The sequence below is a fragment of the Carica papaya genome, chromosome 6 (genome assembly GCF_054855325.1).
Source record: "Carica papaya isolate Zhongbai chromosome 6, ASM5485532v1, whole genome shotgun sequence".
NCBI lineage: Eukaryota > Viridiplantae > Streptophyta > Magnoliopsida > Brassicales > Caricaceae > Carica > Carica papaya.
In genome coordinates, this window is record NC_142314.1 from 37,435,001 (window position 1) to 37,453,959 (window position 18,959).

General features: G+C 37.0%; 4 protein-coding genes across 5 annotated transcripts in view; all 4 read left to right on the forward strand.

Moving 5' to 3' along the window:
- Positions 1 to 3,192, forward strand: part of LOC110809533 (calmodulin-binding family protein) — a 4,161-nt gene extending 969 nt beyond the window's left edge. The window contains exons 2-9 of the mRNA XM_022035402.2: positions 178 to 703; positions 808 to 922; positions 1,016 to 1,081; positions 1,170 to 1,258; positions 1,360 to 1,447; positions 1,539 to 1,778; positions 1,878 to 1,979; positions 2,096 to 3,192. Coding sequence (XP_021891094.2) covers positions 225 to 703; positions 808 to 922; positions 1,016 to 1,081; positions 1,170 to 1,258; positions 1,360 to 1,447; positions 1,539 to 1,778; positions 1,878 to 1,979; positions 2,096 to 2,983 — 2,067 coding nt within the window. The 5' untranslated portion in view covers positions 178 to 224 and the 3' untranslated portion in view covers positions 2,984 to 3,192. The remainder of the gene's footprint in view (positions 1 to 177; positions 704 to 807; positions 923 to 1,015; positions 1,082 to 1,169; positions 1,259 to 1,359; positions 1,448 to 1,538; positions 1,779 to 1,877; positions 1,980 to 2,095) is intronic.
- Positions 3,193 to 4,872: 1,680 nt separating this feature from the next.
- LOC110809600 (G-type lectin S-receptor-like serine/threonine-protein kinase SD3-1) lies at positions 4,873 to 7,891 on the forward strand. Its single transcript, XM_022035481.2, has one exon. It carries the CDS (start codon positions 5,267 to 5,269, stop codon positions 7,703 to 7,705), a length of 2,439 nt encoding a protein of 812 aa, XP_021891173.1. The 5' UTR covers positions 4,873 to 5,266; the 3' UTR covers positions 7,706 to 7,891.
- A 568-nt stretch (positions 7,892 to 8,459) lies between these two features.
- Positions 8,460 to 13,054, forward strand: ACD1-LIKE (ACD1-like protein). The gene is made up of 7 exons (XM_022035407.2): positions 8,460 to 9,200; positions 10,257 to 10,444; positions 10,752 to 10,837; positions 10,937 to 11,121; positions 11,224 to 11,412; positions 11,719 to 11,906; positions 12,670 to 13,054. Exons 1-7 carry the CDS (start codon positions 8,685 to 8,687, stop codon positions 12,923 to 12,925), a joined length of 1,608 nt encoding a protein of 535 aa, XP_021891099.2. The 5' UTR covers positions 8,460 to 8,684; the 3' UTR covers positions 12,926 to 13,054.
- Positions 12,870 to 18,659, forward strand: LOC110809542 (protochlorophyllide-dependent translocon component 52, chloroplastic-like). 2 transcript variants are annotated; one of them, XM_088206351.1, is made up of 7 exons: positions 12,870 to 13,001; positions 15,742 to 15,929; positions 16,720 to 16,805; positions 16,908 to 17,092; positions 17,195 to 17,383; positions 17,569 to 17,756; positions 18,192 to 18,659. In XM_088206351.1, exons 1-7 carry the CDS (start codon positions 12,900 to 12,902, stop codon positions 18,445 to 18,447), a joined length of 1,194 nt encoding a protein of 397 aa, XP_088062477.1. In that variant the 5' UTR covers positions 12,870 to 12,899; the 3' UTR covers positions 18,448 to 18,659. The 2 variants fall into 2 exon arrangements, with proteins under 2 accessions (XP_088062477.1, XP_021891100.2); XM_022035408.2 differs by lacking the exon at positions 12,870 to 13,001 and adding an exon at positions 13,178 to 15,096.
- Positions 18,660 to 18,959: the final 300 nt, after the last annotated feature.

Here is an 18,959-nt window from a genome sequence, read left to right on the forward strand (position 1 = left end):
CATCTCCATGATTGGTTCTGGTTGATTTAGTGAGCTATAAGAATGTATATGTGCTTCTCTTCTAGATGATTTTATCGCATAGAATTTGGTCTGAAGTTTACCAGAAAGAGCTTGTTTCAGAAGGTTCATTTTTCCATTACCAGAATAATGAATAGTATTTTGGTATATTTTCAACAGGAATCCAGGCCTTGTAGATTTCTGGCGAGTATTACTATTTCTGTCAAATGGGAATTTCCTTTTCCTGTCCATTCGCAAGATATAGTGATACGGAAAATGGGTTAGAATCTGTGATAGTGAAATCAATTAATTTTGGCGACGAAGATGTGAAGACGCCTGTTCGATCTGTCAGCTTCAATGGCAGAAATCCAGAGCCAACAATATTGAAGTCATCAGGATCTGGAAAAATGGTGTTGGAAGGATCTGTTAGCTTTAAAGGGTGTGAATTGGAATCAATGATCTCAGCTAAATCTCCTAAACTGGATAAAGAAAAACCCGTCCTAGTGACATCAAATGATGTAAAATTCAAAGACATGGTTAACCAAAACCCAGTATCAGATGATTCAGCAGATATGACTAGGCAATTGCCTGTTTTAGATCCTAGCAACCCGAAACATGAGGCTGCCATAAAATTGCAGAAAGTGTACAAAAGTTTCCGTACAAGACGAAAGTTGGCAGATTGTGCAGTACTGGTAGAGCAAAGCTGGTGAGATTTTTGTTTCATAAATGGCTTAATCCTATTGTTATATGAACTTTAATGTGGTTTAATTCTTTTCTTAATAAAATTATTTCACTGTATATCGTATATAGGTGGAAACTCTTAGATTTTGCTGAACTAAAGCGGAGTTCCATCTCATACTTTGACATTGAGAAACATGAAACTGCAATTTCGCGATGGTCAAGAGCAAGAACCAGAGCTGCTAAGGTATATTTTCAAGGAGATTGAGGTTTCAACTAGTATTTAGTTTTATAATTTGCTTTATATTTAGATCCTTACGTTCCTCTTCTGTTACTGCAGGTCGGAAAAGGTTTGTCAAAGAATGATAAAGCTCGAAAACTTGCATTACAACACTGGCTTGAGGCAGTAAGTGAATTCCATTATGATAATCATGGTGGTTTCCTACTTCTTTTTCGTGTTACTAATTCTGAATCTATGTTAAATATGTAAACAGATTGACCCAAGGCATCGGTATGGACATAATCTGCACTTTTATTATCTTAAATGGCTCCATTGTCAATGCAGAGAACCCTTCTTCTACTGGTAATATTTTCTTAGACAAAGTATCCTTTGCTTTTCTAAGTTTTATCTTTTATATTGTCGAAGCTGAAATTGAAAATGCGTGTTCTTTGTCAAAATTGCAGGCTGGATATTGGAGAAGGGAAGGAAGTGAATCTTGACAAATGCCCGCGATCAAAACTTCAACAGCAGTGCATTAAGTATCTTGGTCCAGTGAGTATCTTTCTATTGTCTTCTCCATCCAGCTAGCAAGATGCCTTTCAACTCTCCTGATCTCTGTCTTTTCTTCTTTATGTCTTGCTAGATGGAAAGAAAGGCTTATGAGGTTGTCCTAGAAGACGGGAAGTTCTTCTACAAGCAAACACAGGAGCTCCTTCACACTGCCGGAGAAAATAGTGATGCTAAATGGATTTTTGTCCTTAGCACATCTAAGAACTTGTATGTTGGCCAGAAGAAGAAGGGAACATTTCAGCACTCTAGCTTCTTGGCAGGAGGAGCCACGATCGCTGCTGGGAGATTAGTTGTCGAAAGTGGCTTGCTCAAGGTAAAATTCTCAGAGCCAATGCAATATACTTTTACGTGTTTTCTTTTGTTTTCTGCTCTCAGAAAGGTATTTAACAAGCTTTTCTCACGTTCCAAACAGGCAGTTTGGCCTCACAGCGGTCATTACCAGCCAACAGAAGAAAATTTTAAGGATTTTATTTCATTCCTTGAAGAAAATCATGTTGATCTCACTGATGTCAAGGTAAAAAAGAAAAAAGAAAATAATTTACTTGGTTTCTTTCACTATAAAGTTTTGATCTTGAGAGAAATACATGCTAGAAATGTGTGCTAAGTATATCCTATTTTTGGTATATGCAGATGAGTCCGGTGGATGGGGAAGACGACCCACTTAACAAACAAAGAGGCAGCAATCATTTCAGGAACAACTCAGCTGAAGAAGATTTGATAGAAACATTGAATATTGAGACTGAAGAGATTGGTGAAAAAGACTTGACTGAAGAGAAAACCGGTTTAGAGGAGCAAGAACCTGCTGCAGCACTAGAACGGTCTAAGTCAAGGAAGTTCTACACCCTAAATAGAAACTTACCTAATCTTGAAGTTCCAAAAAGAGGCGAATCATTTGAGAGATCAGAGAATGAAGATCCAGCTGCAGGACCGAGTAACAATAATAACCTGGTGTTTTCTTCCTTAGGGGACGGTTATGAAACAGCAGAAGAAGAAGAAGCATCTATGGAGGATGGCTATGAAACAGCGTCAGGAGAAGAAGTAGCTTCGGAACAGATATACGAGGTCCCAAAGGTTGAGTTGTTTGCTGAACAAGATGGTGAAAATGAAGCTGAAACCATCCCTGAAGAAACGATTCTCCGCAGGATTAATTCCAAGAAAGGAATGAAATCTTATCAATTGGGAAAGCAGCTTTCTTGCAAATGGACGACAGGAGCTGGACCCCGAATTGGATGTGTCAGGGACTACCCTTCAGAGCTCCAATTCCGGGCACTGGAGCAAGTGAACTTATCTCCAAGAAGTGCTTCGCGTGCAAGGTTAGACTTTTCTCCTAGAAGCACTAGTGCGTTGGTCTCCGTGGTGTCCATGCCATCATTTTTTGTCGAAGAAATGACAACAAACATAACTTCTAATGCACTTGAGAACCGGAGTTTGTCTCAGAGAAGCATTCAAAATTTTAGAATGGATGCATCCCCTCTCCACAGAGAAACATCGCTGCCTGCAGTGGCTAATGTATCATGAGCGGAAGTATATTCCTCACTAATCTATTCTTTCTTGTGAATAGAAAAGATGATATAGGAATTCTTTCTCATTCTTTTTTCCTCAGAAGATTATGTATACATTTTTTGTTTTGTTCATTCATGTTGTACAATATGACATGAAAAAGTGTAGATTTTTTAGCTAGATGGCTTTTTTAATACAAAAGAAGGAAAATCATTCTTTTTTCTAAATTGAAATAGCATCTATCACTCACAAATAATCTTAATCATTCCGTTGCAAGCACCGAGCCCTATTAATGACACGAAATGAACTGAAATTTTAATCATTCATCCTTCCCAGAAAGGATGAATCACTCCTAAAAAAGAATCTATTGATTCTCTCCTGATTGGTGACTATAGGTGCAATGATTTACTTCATGGACAAAGTTTTTGGTTCAAGTTCAGAATGATCCGACTGTGCGGAGTAAAATAATAGAAGAAGCATCTGACAAGCTATTATGGTAGAATTGGTGGACACGTTGCTCTTAAGAAGCAATGCTAGAACATCTCGGTTAGAAACCAAAGATCTTGAACGATGGATTCAGCAGAACAACTCAAAAGATCAAGAAATATCGTTGAAACAAACTGCAAAGTTGCAATTCAAAGGTAGAGATGTTCACCCGAGAAAAAGGTACCATCTTTTTTTACCCCAGAAGAAGGTACCCTTTTTTTCAATTATTAGTAAGGAGAATCACTCAACTGGGACACACACACACTCTCTCTCTCTCTCTATATATATATTGTTAAAGTTTCCTGCTTATCACAAATTTGAATCATATAACATGTATCAGATTGCAGAAGAAGAGAACACATGATCAACTGTAAATCTTTTCAGAATTTCTTCAGGTTACTAAAATGAAGTCTACGATCCCAAACTTGTCTTTTGCTGATTGAGATGGCCCATCAACTGCTGCAAAATCACATATTCTTCCCCATTTGTGCTTGGACCTACTGGGTGTTTATTTAGGGTGTAAATAACCCAAATGAAAAATTCAATCATGGCCCAAGTCAGTATTACTAGTTTAACCCAAATCGATTCTCTACGATTTGATCCCTCTGAATGTCGGTTCGAGTAACTGAATGTTCTCGTTACGAAATTGTGTTAGTTTGCACTTTGCTATTTTTAGGCATGTGATTTCTTCATTCAAATTTTTATGAACTTTCATCAAACAGAATTCTTTATTGTTTAAAGTAAGGAGATTTATAATAGTTTATATATATATATATATATGAGGCATGACTATTCTTAAAAATTATATGGGTTTTAGTAAGAATTGAATAAGATATTAGAACCAATGTCTCTATATCTATATATATATATAAATAATAATAATAATTCATTTGGGAAGTTAGGTCCCATTTGGGTTGAAGCAGAACCACGTACATACACTTTTGTTTGTACATTGTGAAGCATGAGGCTGTGTGGTAGGAGGATGATATTATTGCCATGGAGACTATAAAAGATTCCCACCGATAAATCATTTGATGATATGTGAAGTTATCTTCACTTTTTATACATTAAATATTTATAAAAATGAATTTTATATGGATATATTTTGATAACTTTATAATAATATGTACATATTGGAAGCCCTTTTGATATTAGAACATATCATATCCTACAAGTAATATGGGATAAAAGTTCTAGCAATTTATAAAAATCAGAGTAAGTTCAAACATACTCTTATTAGTAAATTGGGTTCAAAATTAGGTTAACTACTCAACAACTCATTTAGAAAATTGGCATATTTAGGAATCCAAAGATTGATCATCATTCCATTACCATTAAAGCACAAGAAAGGTACAAACTTTTGGTTAGTCATTATACCCAAAGTAAAAAAGAATTTTCAAAATTCAAATAAGTGTAATAATTGTAAATAGAATTTTGATCTAAAGAAGAGGTTGAAGGACTACTCTACCTCAATATATATATATTTTTCTCTCTTTAATACCAAAAAAATGAAAAACTAAAGAGAGAAAATTTACTCCTTTTAAGAGAGTACCTCGAGTCCCTCAAAAGAATGAAATATGGATTTTGCATCTGCTCCCACCAGACCCAGTTCTCAAACTGTGCAAAATTTAGTCCTTGTTTTGTGTACATGAAAAGCAGAATCCAAAAAACGCTCCTTTTTGTTTTGTCTTTCACTCTATAGCTTTTAGCCGTCCGTGATTCTCTTAACAATATAGCTCACCTTCTTCTCCTAGAGTTGAAACAACTCAGTGGGATACTGTCCAGTGTGAAAAGATCCAAGCTTTTGCAGCTGAAATGTTTGTAACTTGGCTCATTCAACTGAAATTCGGGGTACCCATCCAGCATTTTCAAGGTAAGAGCTGCAAATTTTGCGACTTTGGAGGTTATGGTTCTGTTTTAGGAGTTCTGCTGCTTATGGGTTATGCATTTTGTGGATTTTGTGATGAGTTTCCTGTGGTGTCTATGCCTCTTGGTTTTGAGATTTCTGGGCTTGATAGAAGTAGGACCTGGGTGTCTAGAAATGGAGTCTTTGCATTTGGGTTCTTCAAGGGTTGTCAGAAAACGGAGGATTTTGATGGTTTTGTTGTGGGAATTAGGTATAATTTAGGGGATGAAGCTGCAAATGTGCCTGTGTGGACTGTTGGTGGTGGGCTTAGAGTTCCTGTGTACTCCACTGTTAGGCTTTCCATGGATGGGAGGCTGGTTTTGTTTGCAAACTCTAGCAATTTGATTGTCTGGAGCAGTAATACTTCTGGTTTGGGTGTTCAAAAAGCTACCCTTTTGAATGATGGAAACCTAGTTCTGACTGACAATAGTGGTAAGGTGCTCTGGGGAAGCTTTGCTAGTCCAACTAGCACTCTTCTTCCTGGTCAATCTTTGCATTTTTCTCAATCCCTTAGAGCCCCTTCAACAAAATCAATTTCTAGTTACTACAACTTTTTGATCCAGCCATCGGGTGAGCTTGCCATAGTGTGGGAAAGCAATGTGACTTACTGGAAAACTCATACGAGTTCCAGCGGTGTAAGTAGAGAAGCAAGATTTGACGCTAATGGTGTTTTGAGACTCATTGATGTAAATAATAAAACTGTCTGGTCTGCGTCAAGTAAGGATTCTGAGGATCCTTCTGTGGTTTTGAGGCATCTGAAGATTGATACGGATGGGAACTTAAGGATTTACTTGTGGAATAGTGTCTTACGTGAATGGAGAGTGGGATGGCAAGCAGTGGAGAATCAATGTGATGTGTTTGGTTCCTGTGGTTTGTATAGCTTGTGTGAGTTTAACTCCACAGGGCCTCTTTGTGATTGTCTCTCTGATGATTCCAATAACTTGGGAACTGGTCTTCCCGTACCTGAAATTGGTAGTTCTAGGTGTGGGAAAATGGCAGACCTGGCAAGTTGCAAGATGAACACAAGTATGATGGTCTTCAAACAGACAGTGCTTTATGGTCTCTATCCCCCTCAAGATGTTGTTGTCATGCTAAGTGAGGAAGCCTGCAAAGAGTACTGCTCTAACGATGCTACCTGCATTGCGGTGACATCAAGGAATGACGGTTCAGGAGTCTGCACTGTTAAAAGAACTAGCTTTATAACTGGATATAGGAAACCTTCGATTCAGGCAAATTCGTTTCTGAAGGTTTGTCTGGTACCCCAGGCAGTTTCAGCACGAGCTAATCTCCATGGTAATTCAAATCAAGTTACCATGTCATCTAAAGGCTCCATTAACCATGGAGGTAATGGTAAGGAGTTTGCAGGAGCTGTTGCTATCACAGTCTTGGTAACAGTCTTGAGTTTTCTATCTGTTCAGATTTTTATGTGTTGGTTTATTTATCGGAGATTGAAACAACAGGCTCAAACAAGAATCCCGTTTGGAAAGGACGAGCAGATGAATTCTCATTACAGTGCTATTGTGAGGTTGTCCTTTGAAGAGATAAAAGATCTGACTTCTAATTTTGCACATCAGCTTGGTCCATCCATTTTCAAAGGTCTGCTCCCTAATAAGACCCCGGTTATTGCAAAGGTATTGAATGATGTTGTTGTGACAGAGAAGGAGTTCCGAGGAGTAGTTTCTATGTTGGGTGGGATGCACCATCGGAACCTTGTTCATCTCAAGGGCTTCTGCTTTGAGGGGAAACATAAATACCTATTGTATGAGTATGTTCCCAATGGCTCTTTGGACAAGTGGCTATTTGACACTGCACGGGAGCACGAAGTGGGGAACTGGCAACAGAGGCTTAATATTGCTATCGGAGTTGCACGAGCTCTCGCATATTTGCACTTGGAGTGTCAAACATGTGTAGCTCATGGAAATTTGAAGCTTGAGAATGTCTTGCTTGACGAAAATATGATTCCTAAAGTTGCAGATTTTGGACTTAGGAGGCTACTCAGAAAGGACACCGCCTCGTCTTCAGAGACTCCATCTGAAAGAGACATCCACATGTTTGGGGAGATGTTACTGCAGATTGTGACCTGCCAGCGAAATATTCTGGATACCACTCTGCAGCAATTAGTTAACGGGAACAACGACGAACTGCAAATAGAATTAAGATCGGAGTCATGTAAAGAGTTTGAAGAAGTAGAAAGAGCAGTAAGTATAGCTTTGTGGTGTATGCAAAGCCAACCGTTCTTACGACCTTCCATTACTGAAGTGGTTAAGGTATTAGAAGGTGCATTTTCCATCGATAGACCTCCTTTAGATTTTCGTTTTAGACAGGAGGAGCGAGTAGATATAGATTGATGTAACACTGAAAATGGAATAGGAAAAATTTAGGACTAACAATATGATGCTTGACATTTCAAGATCGTTTGAGATGTAGAATTGTATGGAGCTCAATATTTTGGCAAAATTAACCCTGGAAATGTATGAATCTTTTACAGTTTGTATCCTCTTCCAAAATTTCTAATAAAAAAGATGTTCTTTGTATGGATTTTCATTTTAAAATTCTTAAACGACATATTTCCATTTTCATTCTCATGCATTCGTTGATTTGTTGAGTTACTTTAGTTCAAACTTTTAATTAATGTTCGAGGCCTGTATTATTAGAATATAAATAATTGAGTGATGCTTAATTTTTTTACGATAATCAGTTTGACTAATTACTTAAGATGAAATCAATTACCCGAAACCCGAATCTTGGTAGTCCAACTTCCATCAAAAATTAACTTCTTCACAAGGTTTCATGGGATTGTGTATGATGTATTGATTTCATTGATCTTAAATTCCAAATACAAACAAACCAATTCCTTCCCACAAGCTCCTTTTGTTCAATTACCATTTTTTCTCTCTTGATACCTGGTTATACATATTTTTTAAATATATTTAAAATGTATTTTAATGAAAGTATAAAAATAAATTTATTTTATTACATAAATAAATAAATATATAATAATTATAACATAATTTCTTTTGTCTCTATGAACTCAAAGTAATTGTAAAACAGGAAAATGTTGGCAAGGCTTGTTGGAAAATTTGGAGCCGCAAGTTCTGTTTTTCTTTTTTCTTTCTTTCCAGTGGAATCTAATCCAGAATTTTCTTCTCACTCCATATCTTATCAAATCTAAGTAACCAATCTGACAGTGAAGACTCCCAGCCTCAAGTTTTCCTCTCTCATTTTTCTCTCTCTCTGTACTTGTTTCTGGGTTTTTCTAGCTGTGAAGGAGCATCAATTCTTGAACAAAAAAGGAGGGGGAGAAGAAGAAGAAGAAGAAGAAGCGCCATGGAAGGTCTTAGAGGATGTTCCATGGCGTCGTTTCGCATTCCACAAGAAAACAAAACCCAGTTGACTAAATCCATCTTGTTGGGTTCTCATTTTAACCAAGTACCCACGTCTTCATTTCACAAAAACAGATCAAAGCTCAAGGCTTTTACAGCCTTGTCATCATCCCCAGTTTCAACAGAGTTCTTGGACGGACTTGAGCCGGAACTTGTTGTGGCCGGTGATGAAGAGAACTTTGATTGGTACTCTCAGTGGTATCCTATTATGCCCGTGTGTGATTTGGACAAGAGGGTGCCCCATGCAAAGAGGGTATTGGGCATTGATGTGGTAGTATGGTGGGATAGGAATGAGAATGCATGGAAGGTGTTCGATGATAGTTGTCCTCACAGATTGGCTCCTTTGTCAGAGGGAAGGATTGATCAGTGGGGGAGGTTGCAGTGTGTGTATCATGGTTGGTGCTTTAATGGCTCTGGCGACTGCAAGTTCATCCCTCAAGCACCTCCAGATGGGCCGCCGGTAATTGAATCTTGTGGTTTGTTTTACAGTTTTCTTTCACTGATTCATGGAGATTGGTCACTGCTCTATTCTTCTAATTCAATCATTTCAACTGTTATAGAATTTGCAAGCTAAGTCTTAGCCATGATTTTGTTGGAAGTTAAAATTAAGAGTTCTGATTTCTTTTAGCTTGAATCCCAATACACTCAATCTCACAAAGTGCTGAACTTGAACTTGATTCTGTTTGAAAAGAAGGTTCTTTCATTATTGATTAATCTTGACGAAATAAAAAAGCATTATAAAAAGCCCCAGTATGACCAAATATTCATTGGATCTAGAGAAAATATCCTCCTCCTGATTGGCTGTATCTACTTTCTTTTATCTGATCAACAAGAAACAAATAATATTCCACCATTTACTTACTATTTGATATATTTTTGTTCTTTATTTTTTAATTTCTTTTGCTTTCTTATCCTCTAACATGAAAAGGATGGTGATTTATTTATTGGTCACTGCTCCCTGACCTCATCTGGATCACTTAACAGTGATTGGTACCGATATGTTGAGTGCAAAAACAGTAATCTGAACATGAGGATCTAACCACTTAGGATTCTCTAATTGCACTGTTCTTTGAATAAGAGAAAGGAATCGGGATATAAAAGATGTCAGTTACTGTTCTTGATAGTATTAGTAGAGCCTTTGAAAATTCTCCATCCATTAAACATTGGTTTTTATATTTTAAGTTAATCTTTGTAGGAACAAAATGTTTTTTTCTTTAAGAAATGAGGAATTCCTTAATTACTAACTAATTTTGGGATTGAGTAATAGATTGTATATATCATAGTCAAATGCTAATATCAGTATAGCTAATCTCTTGGTGGTTATTGTGCATGTCAATACCATGAAAATCCATCATGAGTCATTCAGTCCTATCATTTTAATTGAACCAAAATTTTAGCGAGGTTTATTTTTTCACTCTCACTTGATGCTATGGAATTAAAAATCTATGTTAAGTAGATTCTTGCACTTTCTCACAACATGTGATCTTTTTAATAACCTCACCAACTAATCCTGCAGGTGCATACTTCCAAGAAAGCATGTGTGGCTGTTTATCCTACTACTTTGCAGCATGATATTCTATGGTTTTGGCCTAACACTGATCCTCAATACAAAGATATTATTACAAAGAAAAAGCCCCCATACATCCCAGAACTAGATGACCCCTCGTTTACTAAGATGATGAATAATAGAGATCTCCCTTATGGGTATGCAAAGAGAATCTGATCCTCACATAATTTTTTTCTTTCTCAATTAAAATTGTTCAATAACATGTCTTAAGTATCTTAATGCAGGTCCTTTTTCTGTTCAGAGTCAAAGATCTTTTTAGCACATGCAATGTTTCTTTAGAACACCCTGAACATATTTGTTTGCTTAAATTTCTTCTAAAAAGGGAATTTCCATTGCCTGAATTATTGGCATATATTATTCTCTTTAACAGCAAAAGTTTGTCCAAGTCCTGTAGGAAAGATTAACTCACTTTTCTATCTGGTAATTTATCTCTTGAATTTTCAGGTATGATGTATTGATTGAAAATCTTATGGACCCTGCTCATGTCCCATATACACATTACGGACTAATGAATTTTCCTAAACCTAAAGGCGAGTAGAAACTTCCAGATAAACCTTTTGTTTTGGTCATTTAGATTTCTTTCTTTACACAGAAAATTCATACAGTTAACACTAGAGGTTCATTTCCAGAGAAGGCTGACAGAGAAGGCGGCCAACCACTTGAAATAAGTGTTAAGAAACTAGGTGTGAATGGTTTCATAGCAAAGCAGGGTTGGGGCTCTGCAAAGTTTACGGCACCTTGTGTCTATCATGTTTCTTCTGACCCTTTTCCAGACAAAGAAAATGGTTCTGTAACATCGGATGGAGTTGAAAAGGTGATTTATCAAATGTACACTGTTACACCTAGATAATCATTTATGTACTTCTGTGCTACTGTTCCTTTTCCCCATTTCTTATGTTTGTATTTCTCACTTCAGGTACCACCAGCAAAACGGAGAATATCTTTAATCTTTATTTGTGTTCCAGTGAGTCCAGGTAATAGCAGATTGATCTGGTGCTTTCCTAGAAACTTTTCGGTTTGGATTGAGAAGATAGTACCACGATGGCTGTTTCATATTAGAAGTAACCTGGTGCTGGATTCAGATTTGTATCTTCTTCATGTTGAGGTGATTTATATTCCTTTTCCAAGAAAATTTCCCATTTGGATTGTTGACCTTGATTTGGCTATTCTCCTCATTTTCATGCATTAAGCGATATTACCAGTAGTTTTCCTGCCTATCCTTATCCTATTGCATCAATGTACCTTATCTTATGACTCCACAATTGCACTTTATGTTGAGTTGTGGCTCATATTCTGATGATTTACTGTTCACAACTAGGTTCCTTAAAGGGAGGATTTATGGTACTAGAGAGGTTTTTATTTTTTTGTCCCAATTGTTCATGTCATTCAACCTTCCTGTTCCTATCTACAGGAACGTAAGATAAGGGAAGTAGGCATTGCCAATTGGCAGAAAGCTTGCTTTTTGCCAACAAAGTCAGATGCCATGGTGGTTGGTTTCAGAAGGTGGTTCAACAAGTATTCAGGCAGTAAAGTTGATTGGAGAGGCAAATTCGGTGGAGATCTCCCACCGACGCCTGTCAGAGAACAGTTGATGGACAGGTATGTCGAGCATGACTACAGATTGTGTTTACTCTTCAGTAAAGCAGACAATTGAAATATATTTCTATGAGTTTTGAACAGTCATCGTTTTAGCTCTATAAATATATGAAAGCGAAAAAAGATAAGCTCCGGATGAGTTTAGCTGGTCATTTAAGAGGTATGTTTTTCGGGTTTTACAGAGGCAAAGAGAGAATAAGAGAGAAACCAAGAGGAAGAGAGAGAGAATCAGAGAAAAAGATTGAAAATTTGAGGGAGATTGTGAAAATGTTCTTCAAATAATTCATTCATTGATGCTTACATCTCCAAAAAATTAGATTATATACAAGAAAATGACTAAAAATACTCTGAATCTACCGTTCCTGGAAAACCCGAGGGTCGCTCAGTCCCGGAAACCCGAAAGCCATCCATGAAGAAACTCATTCTGTCAACTCCTAAACCCTAAACGTGCCAGTTTAAATATTCCTACAGATTGCCGTCCATGTGTCCTCTCCATGACTCCCCAGATGTATCTCTATTTTTTAAACAGTAAACCCTTACCATACCAGTGTTACCCTGTCTATTTTCTCCTAATTGCACTGGGTCCTTCCAGGTTCTTCTGTTTGACACTAGGATTTGCAGATGAGGAAGAACTCGGATACATTCTTTACGTCCTTTTCTTAGTTTGTTTGCTTCAATCTCAAAACTACTATATTAATTGCATATGAGTGTTTAGATCAAAAGTAGAGGCCAATCTTTGTCAATGATTGAACTCAACTGTTTGCAGATACTGGTCCCATGTGGTGAATTGTAGCAGTTGCCGTGCTGCGTACAAGGTCCTCAACATACTCGAGGTCATGTTGCAGGTCTTCTCCATTGTTTCAATAGGGATTGTTGCTGCATCGAAGCAGAGTCTGATGTCTGCAGCTGCAAGAACCACAGTTGTCTCGGTGGCAGTAATATCTTTTGCGGCTTCCAGATGGTTGGCGCATTTCATCTACAGAACTTTTCGTTATCATGACTACAACCATGCCCTTATCTGAGATTGTGTTTAACCAGCCACTTGGAACTGAAATTACAGTTCCAGGAGGCGTAAATATGACAAAATGGTTATCCGAGGTATATACATCAATGTAATTCACAAGTACCAAAGTAAATAGAGGTTTCTTCTCGAACTATATATATATATATATCATTTTTTATAATTTTAGTTTAATAAAAGTGAGCAACAAATGTTTCTTTCTGTTTATGGCAACAAGGGCAAGTCTAGTAAGAGGATTCATGCTTCTTATCAGACTAATAGAGAAGAGAGTGACAGTGTTTAGCCTCTCTCCTGGAGGAGAAGTCGAGAAGATGTTACTAGGGCAGAAGGTAAATCAAAACAACGGAAGCTTTTGCTGACAAGAAGTTAGAAGCATTCAGCAAGTTCTCTGTTAATCTTAGGCAGGGAGAACTCCTGTCATGTTACTTCAGACAAAAAAGAAAGCTAGTGTGTCTATATAACTAAGATAACTTCATTTCTGATGGGCGTTCCACCCTGAATTCCTTTATCAGTAATCCAAATCAGGTTACTTATATCCAAAGACCATGATAATTACGTGCGTGATGGTAAGAAGTTTCTACGAGCTGTTGCTTCGACAGTTTCGGTGATAGCATAGAGTTTTCTGTCTGTTCAAATATTTCCCTTTTGGTGTTTATTGTAGATTGAAAGTAATGCTTAAACAAGAATCTTGTTCAGAATGGATGAGCAGATGAATTATCATACAATGCCATTGTTAGGTTATTTGAGGTTAATTACCATAAAGGATTTCCGGGGGGGGGGCAATTTCTGCTCCTGTAGTCAACAAGGCCTAATTACATGTGGAGTGTCGAGTATGTGTAGCTGATTCAATTTTGAAGCTTGAGAATATCTTCTTGTTTGACAATGTGATCCCCAAGGTTGCAGAACTTTGAGCTTGGGAGCTCACTTGGAGAGGAAGCAGACTCCTTTTCGGAGACTTTATTGGGAAGAGCTATTTATGTGTTTGGAGAGATGTGACTGCAGATTACGACATGCCAGATTACCATTCTTGATAACATTCTGCACTGTTTTAAGTTAATGAGACCGATGAAGAACTAAATTTGGAGACATAGGAAGAACATGAATTAGTAGAAAATCAGCGAGGATAGCTTTGTTGTTCATGCACAGCCAACTGTTCATACCATCTCCTGGGTTGAAGAGGTGAAAGCAATTAAAAACATTAACCATTTGAAAATATTAACAAATTCAATCTGAAAAAATGATTTGGGTTGATCGAGGTGTTTTCTTTAGAGGGACTTTTAGCCCATATGTGGGAAATGGGAATTAAAAAGTAGTGGTTGAAGTCTGAAAGTCGAGCAAGAAGTACGGGAAAAGACGAATACTTTTGTGAATGAAGACAAAAGTTCATGGTTCCTCCATCTCTCTATTAACGAACAGAAAAACATATATTTGACTGTTGGATGATTTGGAGCCACAAGGTTTCGTTTCTTCTGGTTAATCAAGATTTTTGTACTCTTACCATGCATTCTATTATCAATTCGACACCGAACACTCTCAACCTCAAAGTTTCATTCTTTCATCTTCCTTTCTCTCTCCGTGTTTTTTATCTGGAAAAGAGCAGTCTTCTCGAGGCTGTTCTGGTTTTTGTAGGATTCTTAAGTCCTTCCGGTCGAAGTTGCCATGGAAGCTCTCAGAAGTTGTTCTCTGGCATCGGTTCACATACCACCAGTAAACAAAACCCAGTTGGCTAAACCCATGTTTGTGGGTTTTCAGATTAACCTAGTACCCACTTCATTTCAGAAGAATAGATCAAAGTTCAAGGCGTTCGCAGCCTTGTCATCATCCCCAAATACAACAGAGTCGATGGAGAGAGCTGATATGGAGCTGAAGGTGAACAGTGATGGAGAGAAGTTTGATTGGTACTCTCACTGGTATCCTATTATGCCCGAGTGTGATTTGGACAAGAGGGTGCCACATGCTAAGAAAGTGTTGGGCATTGATGTAGTGGTGTGGTGGGATAGGAATGAGAGTGCATGGAAGGTGTTTGATGATAGTTGTCCTCACAGGTTGGCTCCTTTGTCAGAAGGAAGGATTGATCAGTCGGGAAGGTTGCAGTGTGTGTATCATGGTTGGTGCTTTAGTGGATCCGGTGACTGTAAGTTCATCCCTCAGGCACCACCTGATGGGCCGCCGGTAATTGAATCTTGCGATTTGTTTTGTAGTTTTCTTTCACTATATCTGGGGATTGATCACTCTTCTATTCTTCTAATTCAACCATTTCAACTATTATAGATTTTGCAAGCTAAACTATTGGACATGATTTTTTTTTTGAAGTTAAAATGAATCTATTGTAACCCATGATTGTGCTTTTTTTTTTTAAAAAAAAATAAGAATCCCAACACACCCAATCTCACAAAGTGCTTATGCTATTTTCCTTTCATCTCATCAACGAGAAACAAATTATATCCTTCCATATACTCCACAAATATACAGCTCCTTTCTTGAAGGGTGCTGAATTTTGTGGTTGAAGCATAACTCTAGGATCTTTAAGCAGCTTTTCCTCCTGCTCATCTCAAAGATTAATTTTCTAAGAAAAACAAAAAAGGATAAGAGGCGCTAAAGCATTTTAAGTTCGATTAGTAGATTTATTGTGTCATATTAGATGCATTTTGCATGAGTGCATCTCTCTTGATGACTATTCCATGAGTCCCTTTTACTTAATAACTTAAGGTTAAGTGAACTTTTATTTTACTATTGCTCTCATATGATTGGATTCTACATTCATCCAGATTCTTGCACTTTCTTGTTCTTCAATAACTTCTTCCAACAATCATGCAGGTGCACACATTCAAGCAAGCAGGTGTAGCTGTTTATCCAAGTACTTTGCACCAAGGCGTTGTGTGGTTTTGGCCTAGCACTGATCCTCAATACAAAGATGTTATTACCAAGAAAAAGCCCCCAAGCATTCCAGAACTAGATGATCCCTCATTTACCATCTTGATGGGAAACAGAGATATCCCTTATGGGTATGCAACATGCTATCTGATTCTTATAGATACAAATTTCTGGTGATTGGACTGTGCATGATATATCTTTCGAATTTTATTTGGGACCATATTTTCTGTTTAGAGCCAATTGTCTCCTAAGCATAACTAATGGTTTTGATGTGGCCAGTGTATGGGTCGAACATAGATTTATCCTATCAAGACCTTGTCTTTCAAACATGTCTTACTTTAGAGGGAACTCAAGGAGATACCTCGACTTTAGTTGATGTGAGATAGAGAAAAAGAGAATAATTCCCAAACTGTGAATAATGATGTGTTGCTGACTATTAGACTCTTGCGAATATGCCAATAATATAACTGGAGTGGATCAAGGGCAAGAGAAAAAGACATTTTTTCCTGGAAGTTTTATTGTTTAGAAGGCGTTGAGAAAAGGAGAATTCTTGTAAGCTAAGGTGTACGGTCAACTCTATATGATGTAGCCCCTTAGTTGAGGAAATATATGTTATCATCTCTCAAAACTCGAGGTCTATGGACAAGCTGTTGACTGTTAAATTTTCCCCAAGTACACAAGTAATGGTTCGTTTAAGCTGAATTCACTTGGAGGATGATCTCCTCACTGATATGAGTTGTGGATAAAGAAATTTTTTATAAACTAACAGTTTCTTTGGGATGCAATAAATATACCATAGTGAAATTTCTTCTTCAAAAACAAGGATTTGTCTTCTGAATCACTGGCTTGAAGCTATTCTCTTTGAAACTAAAAGTTCTGTAAGAAAGATTAACTGTGAAGTAAATAATTCTTAATTTTCAGGTACGAAATTTTCTTAGAAAATCTAATGGACCCTGCACATGTTCCATATTCACACTATGGATTAATACAAACTGTGGCACACAAAGGCAAGTAGAAACTTGTAGATAAATATTTGATTCAGTTATTCCATTTCCTTTAGATACGAAATTCATATAGTTGGCATTCTGATACTAAAGCTTCATTTTCAGACAAGGCTGATAGAGAAGGAGGCAGACCACTTGATATAAGTGTTAAGAAATTAGATGTTAATGGCTTCTTTGCAAAGCAGGGCTTGATCACTGGAAAATTCACAGCACCTTGCGTCTATCATTATACTAATAACCCTGTATTGGACGAAGAAATTAGATCTGTAACATCTGCAGAAGATAAAAAGGTTAGGTATTAAGTACATATTCACATCAACAGATTTGTTGATATATTTATATAATTCTGCCTTTTCTTCTCCGGCCGCTTATGTTTGTATCTCTTAATTCAGGTATCATCACCACAACGGATATTTTCTTTAATTATTTTATGCGTTCCAGTTAGTCCAGGCAATTGTAGATTGATCTGGTGCTTCCCAAGAAACTTTGCGATTTGGATTGACAAGATTGTACCTCGATGGCTCTTTCATATAACGAATAACCTGATTCTTGATTCAGACATGTATCTTCTTCACCTTGAGGTGATTTTTTGATAGTCCTTTTACTGCTGTTTGTATGGATATTCTGATACCATATCAGCATACCAACAGGATGCCTGCTGTCAAATTTCAATGCAGCATTATAGTTTTGAGCCTGTTTGAATGACAAAACCATAAGATTTTGTTCGTTGCTGGTATTGCTGAATCTTTTTACTTTCTACCTGTAGGAGCGTAAGATAGAGGAAGTCGGCGCTGCCAATTGGCAGAAAGCTTGTTTTGTGCCAACAAAGTCAGATGCCATGGTGGTCAGTTTCAGAAGGTGGTTCAACAAGTATGGAGGCGGTCAAGTTGATTGGAGGGCCAAGTTTAGCGGAGCTCTCCCGCCAACACCTCCCAGAGAACAACTGTTGGACAGGTAACTCGAGTATGACTACGATGGCTCAATGAAGCAGATAACAGAAACGATGACAGTAGATATTGTTAAATAATACGTTATAATCAATTTTTCTAAAAACTCATGTGCAAATGGGATTACATGCTAATTAGACCCAACTATGAACTATAGGATACAGATATTAACAGAATTCAATTATGAGCTGGAGTAGTAAAGACAAATAAGTAAGAAAAACCTACAAGAGCCTGATTTCATGATTCATGGTAAATGAATCTGCTTGGCTCTACACTTGCAGGATTGTAGAACCTTAGATTCTCTTGTTACTCTTTCAGTTTGTCAACCGTAATCTCCCAACCATCTCGTGACTTGTCTAGGACTGTTTTGAAATCACAACAAACACTGCACACATCACTCGAACTAAGAAATTTCAGTAGAATTTGTCGGTAATCTTTGCAGGTACTGGACTCACGTGGTGAACTGTCGAAGTTGTAATGGCGCTTACAAGGTCCTGAATGCAGTCGAGGTCACGTTGCAGGTCCTCTCGATCGTTTCAATCGGAGTAGTTGCTGCAACAAAGCAAAATCTGATGTCTGCAGCTGGAAGAACTGCAATGGTCTTAATTGCAGTGATATGTTTTGCAGCTTCAAGATGGTTGGCACATTTCATCCACAAAAACTTCCATTACCATGGCTATAATCATGCCCTTGTCTGAGTTCGGTTTTTTTAAACAGATGCCAAAGTTGCAGGCAGTGTAAATATTAGTAAATGGTTGTTTGAAAAAGAACATAATATATGTATATATATATATATTGGTGTGACTCAGAAGATACCTTCATGCCAGTTTTGCTGGGACTGTAAATATGATAATTAAGCATATATTTTTTAAGTGGAGTGAATAAATTAAGAAAATAATTTAAATATTAATTTATCCTATACTCTCTTGAATGAATATATACATATATATATACACACACACACACACACATATTTATAATGAAAAATTTTATAAAATAAAAATAATTTCTTTAATTTTGTTTGATTAATATAAAAAAAATAATTTTATAAATATAATTCTTCTGTTTAAGATTAAAAATTAAAAATTCAAAAAATAATTATAGATTTTTTTTTCCTTGTTTTAGATGTTTATTGTTTATATTTGTATGAATTAAATAAATTAAATTATTTATCTTTTTTTTAATATTATTAAAATTATTCTTTAGTTAT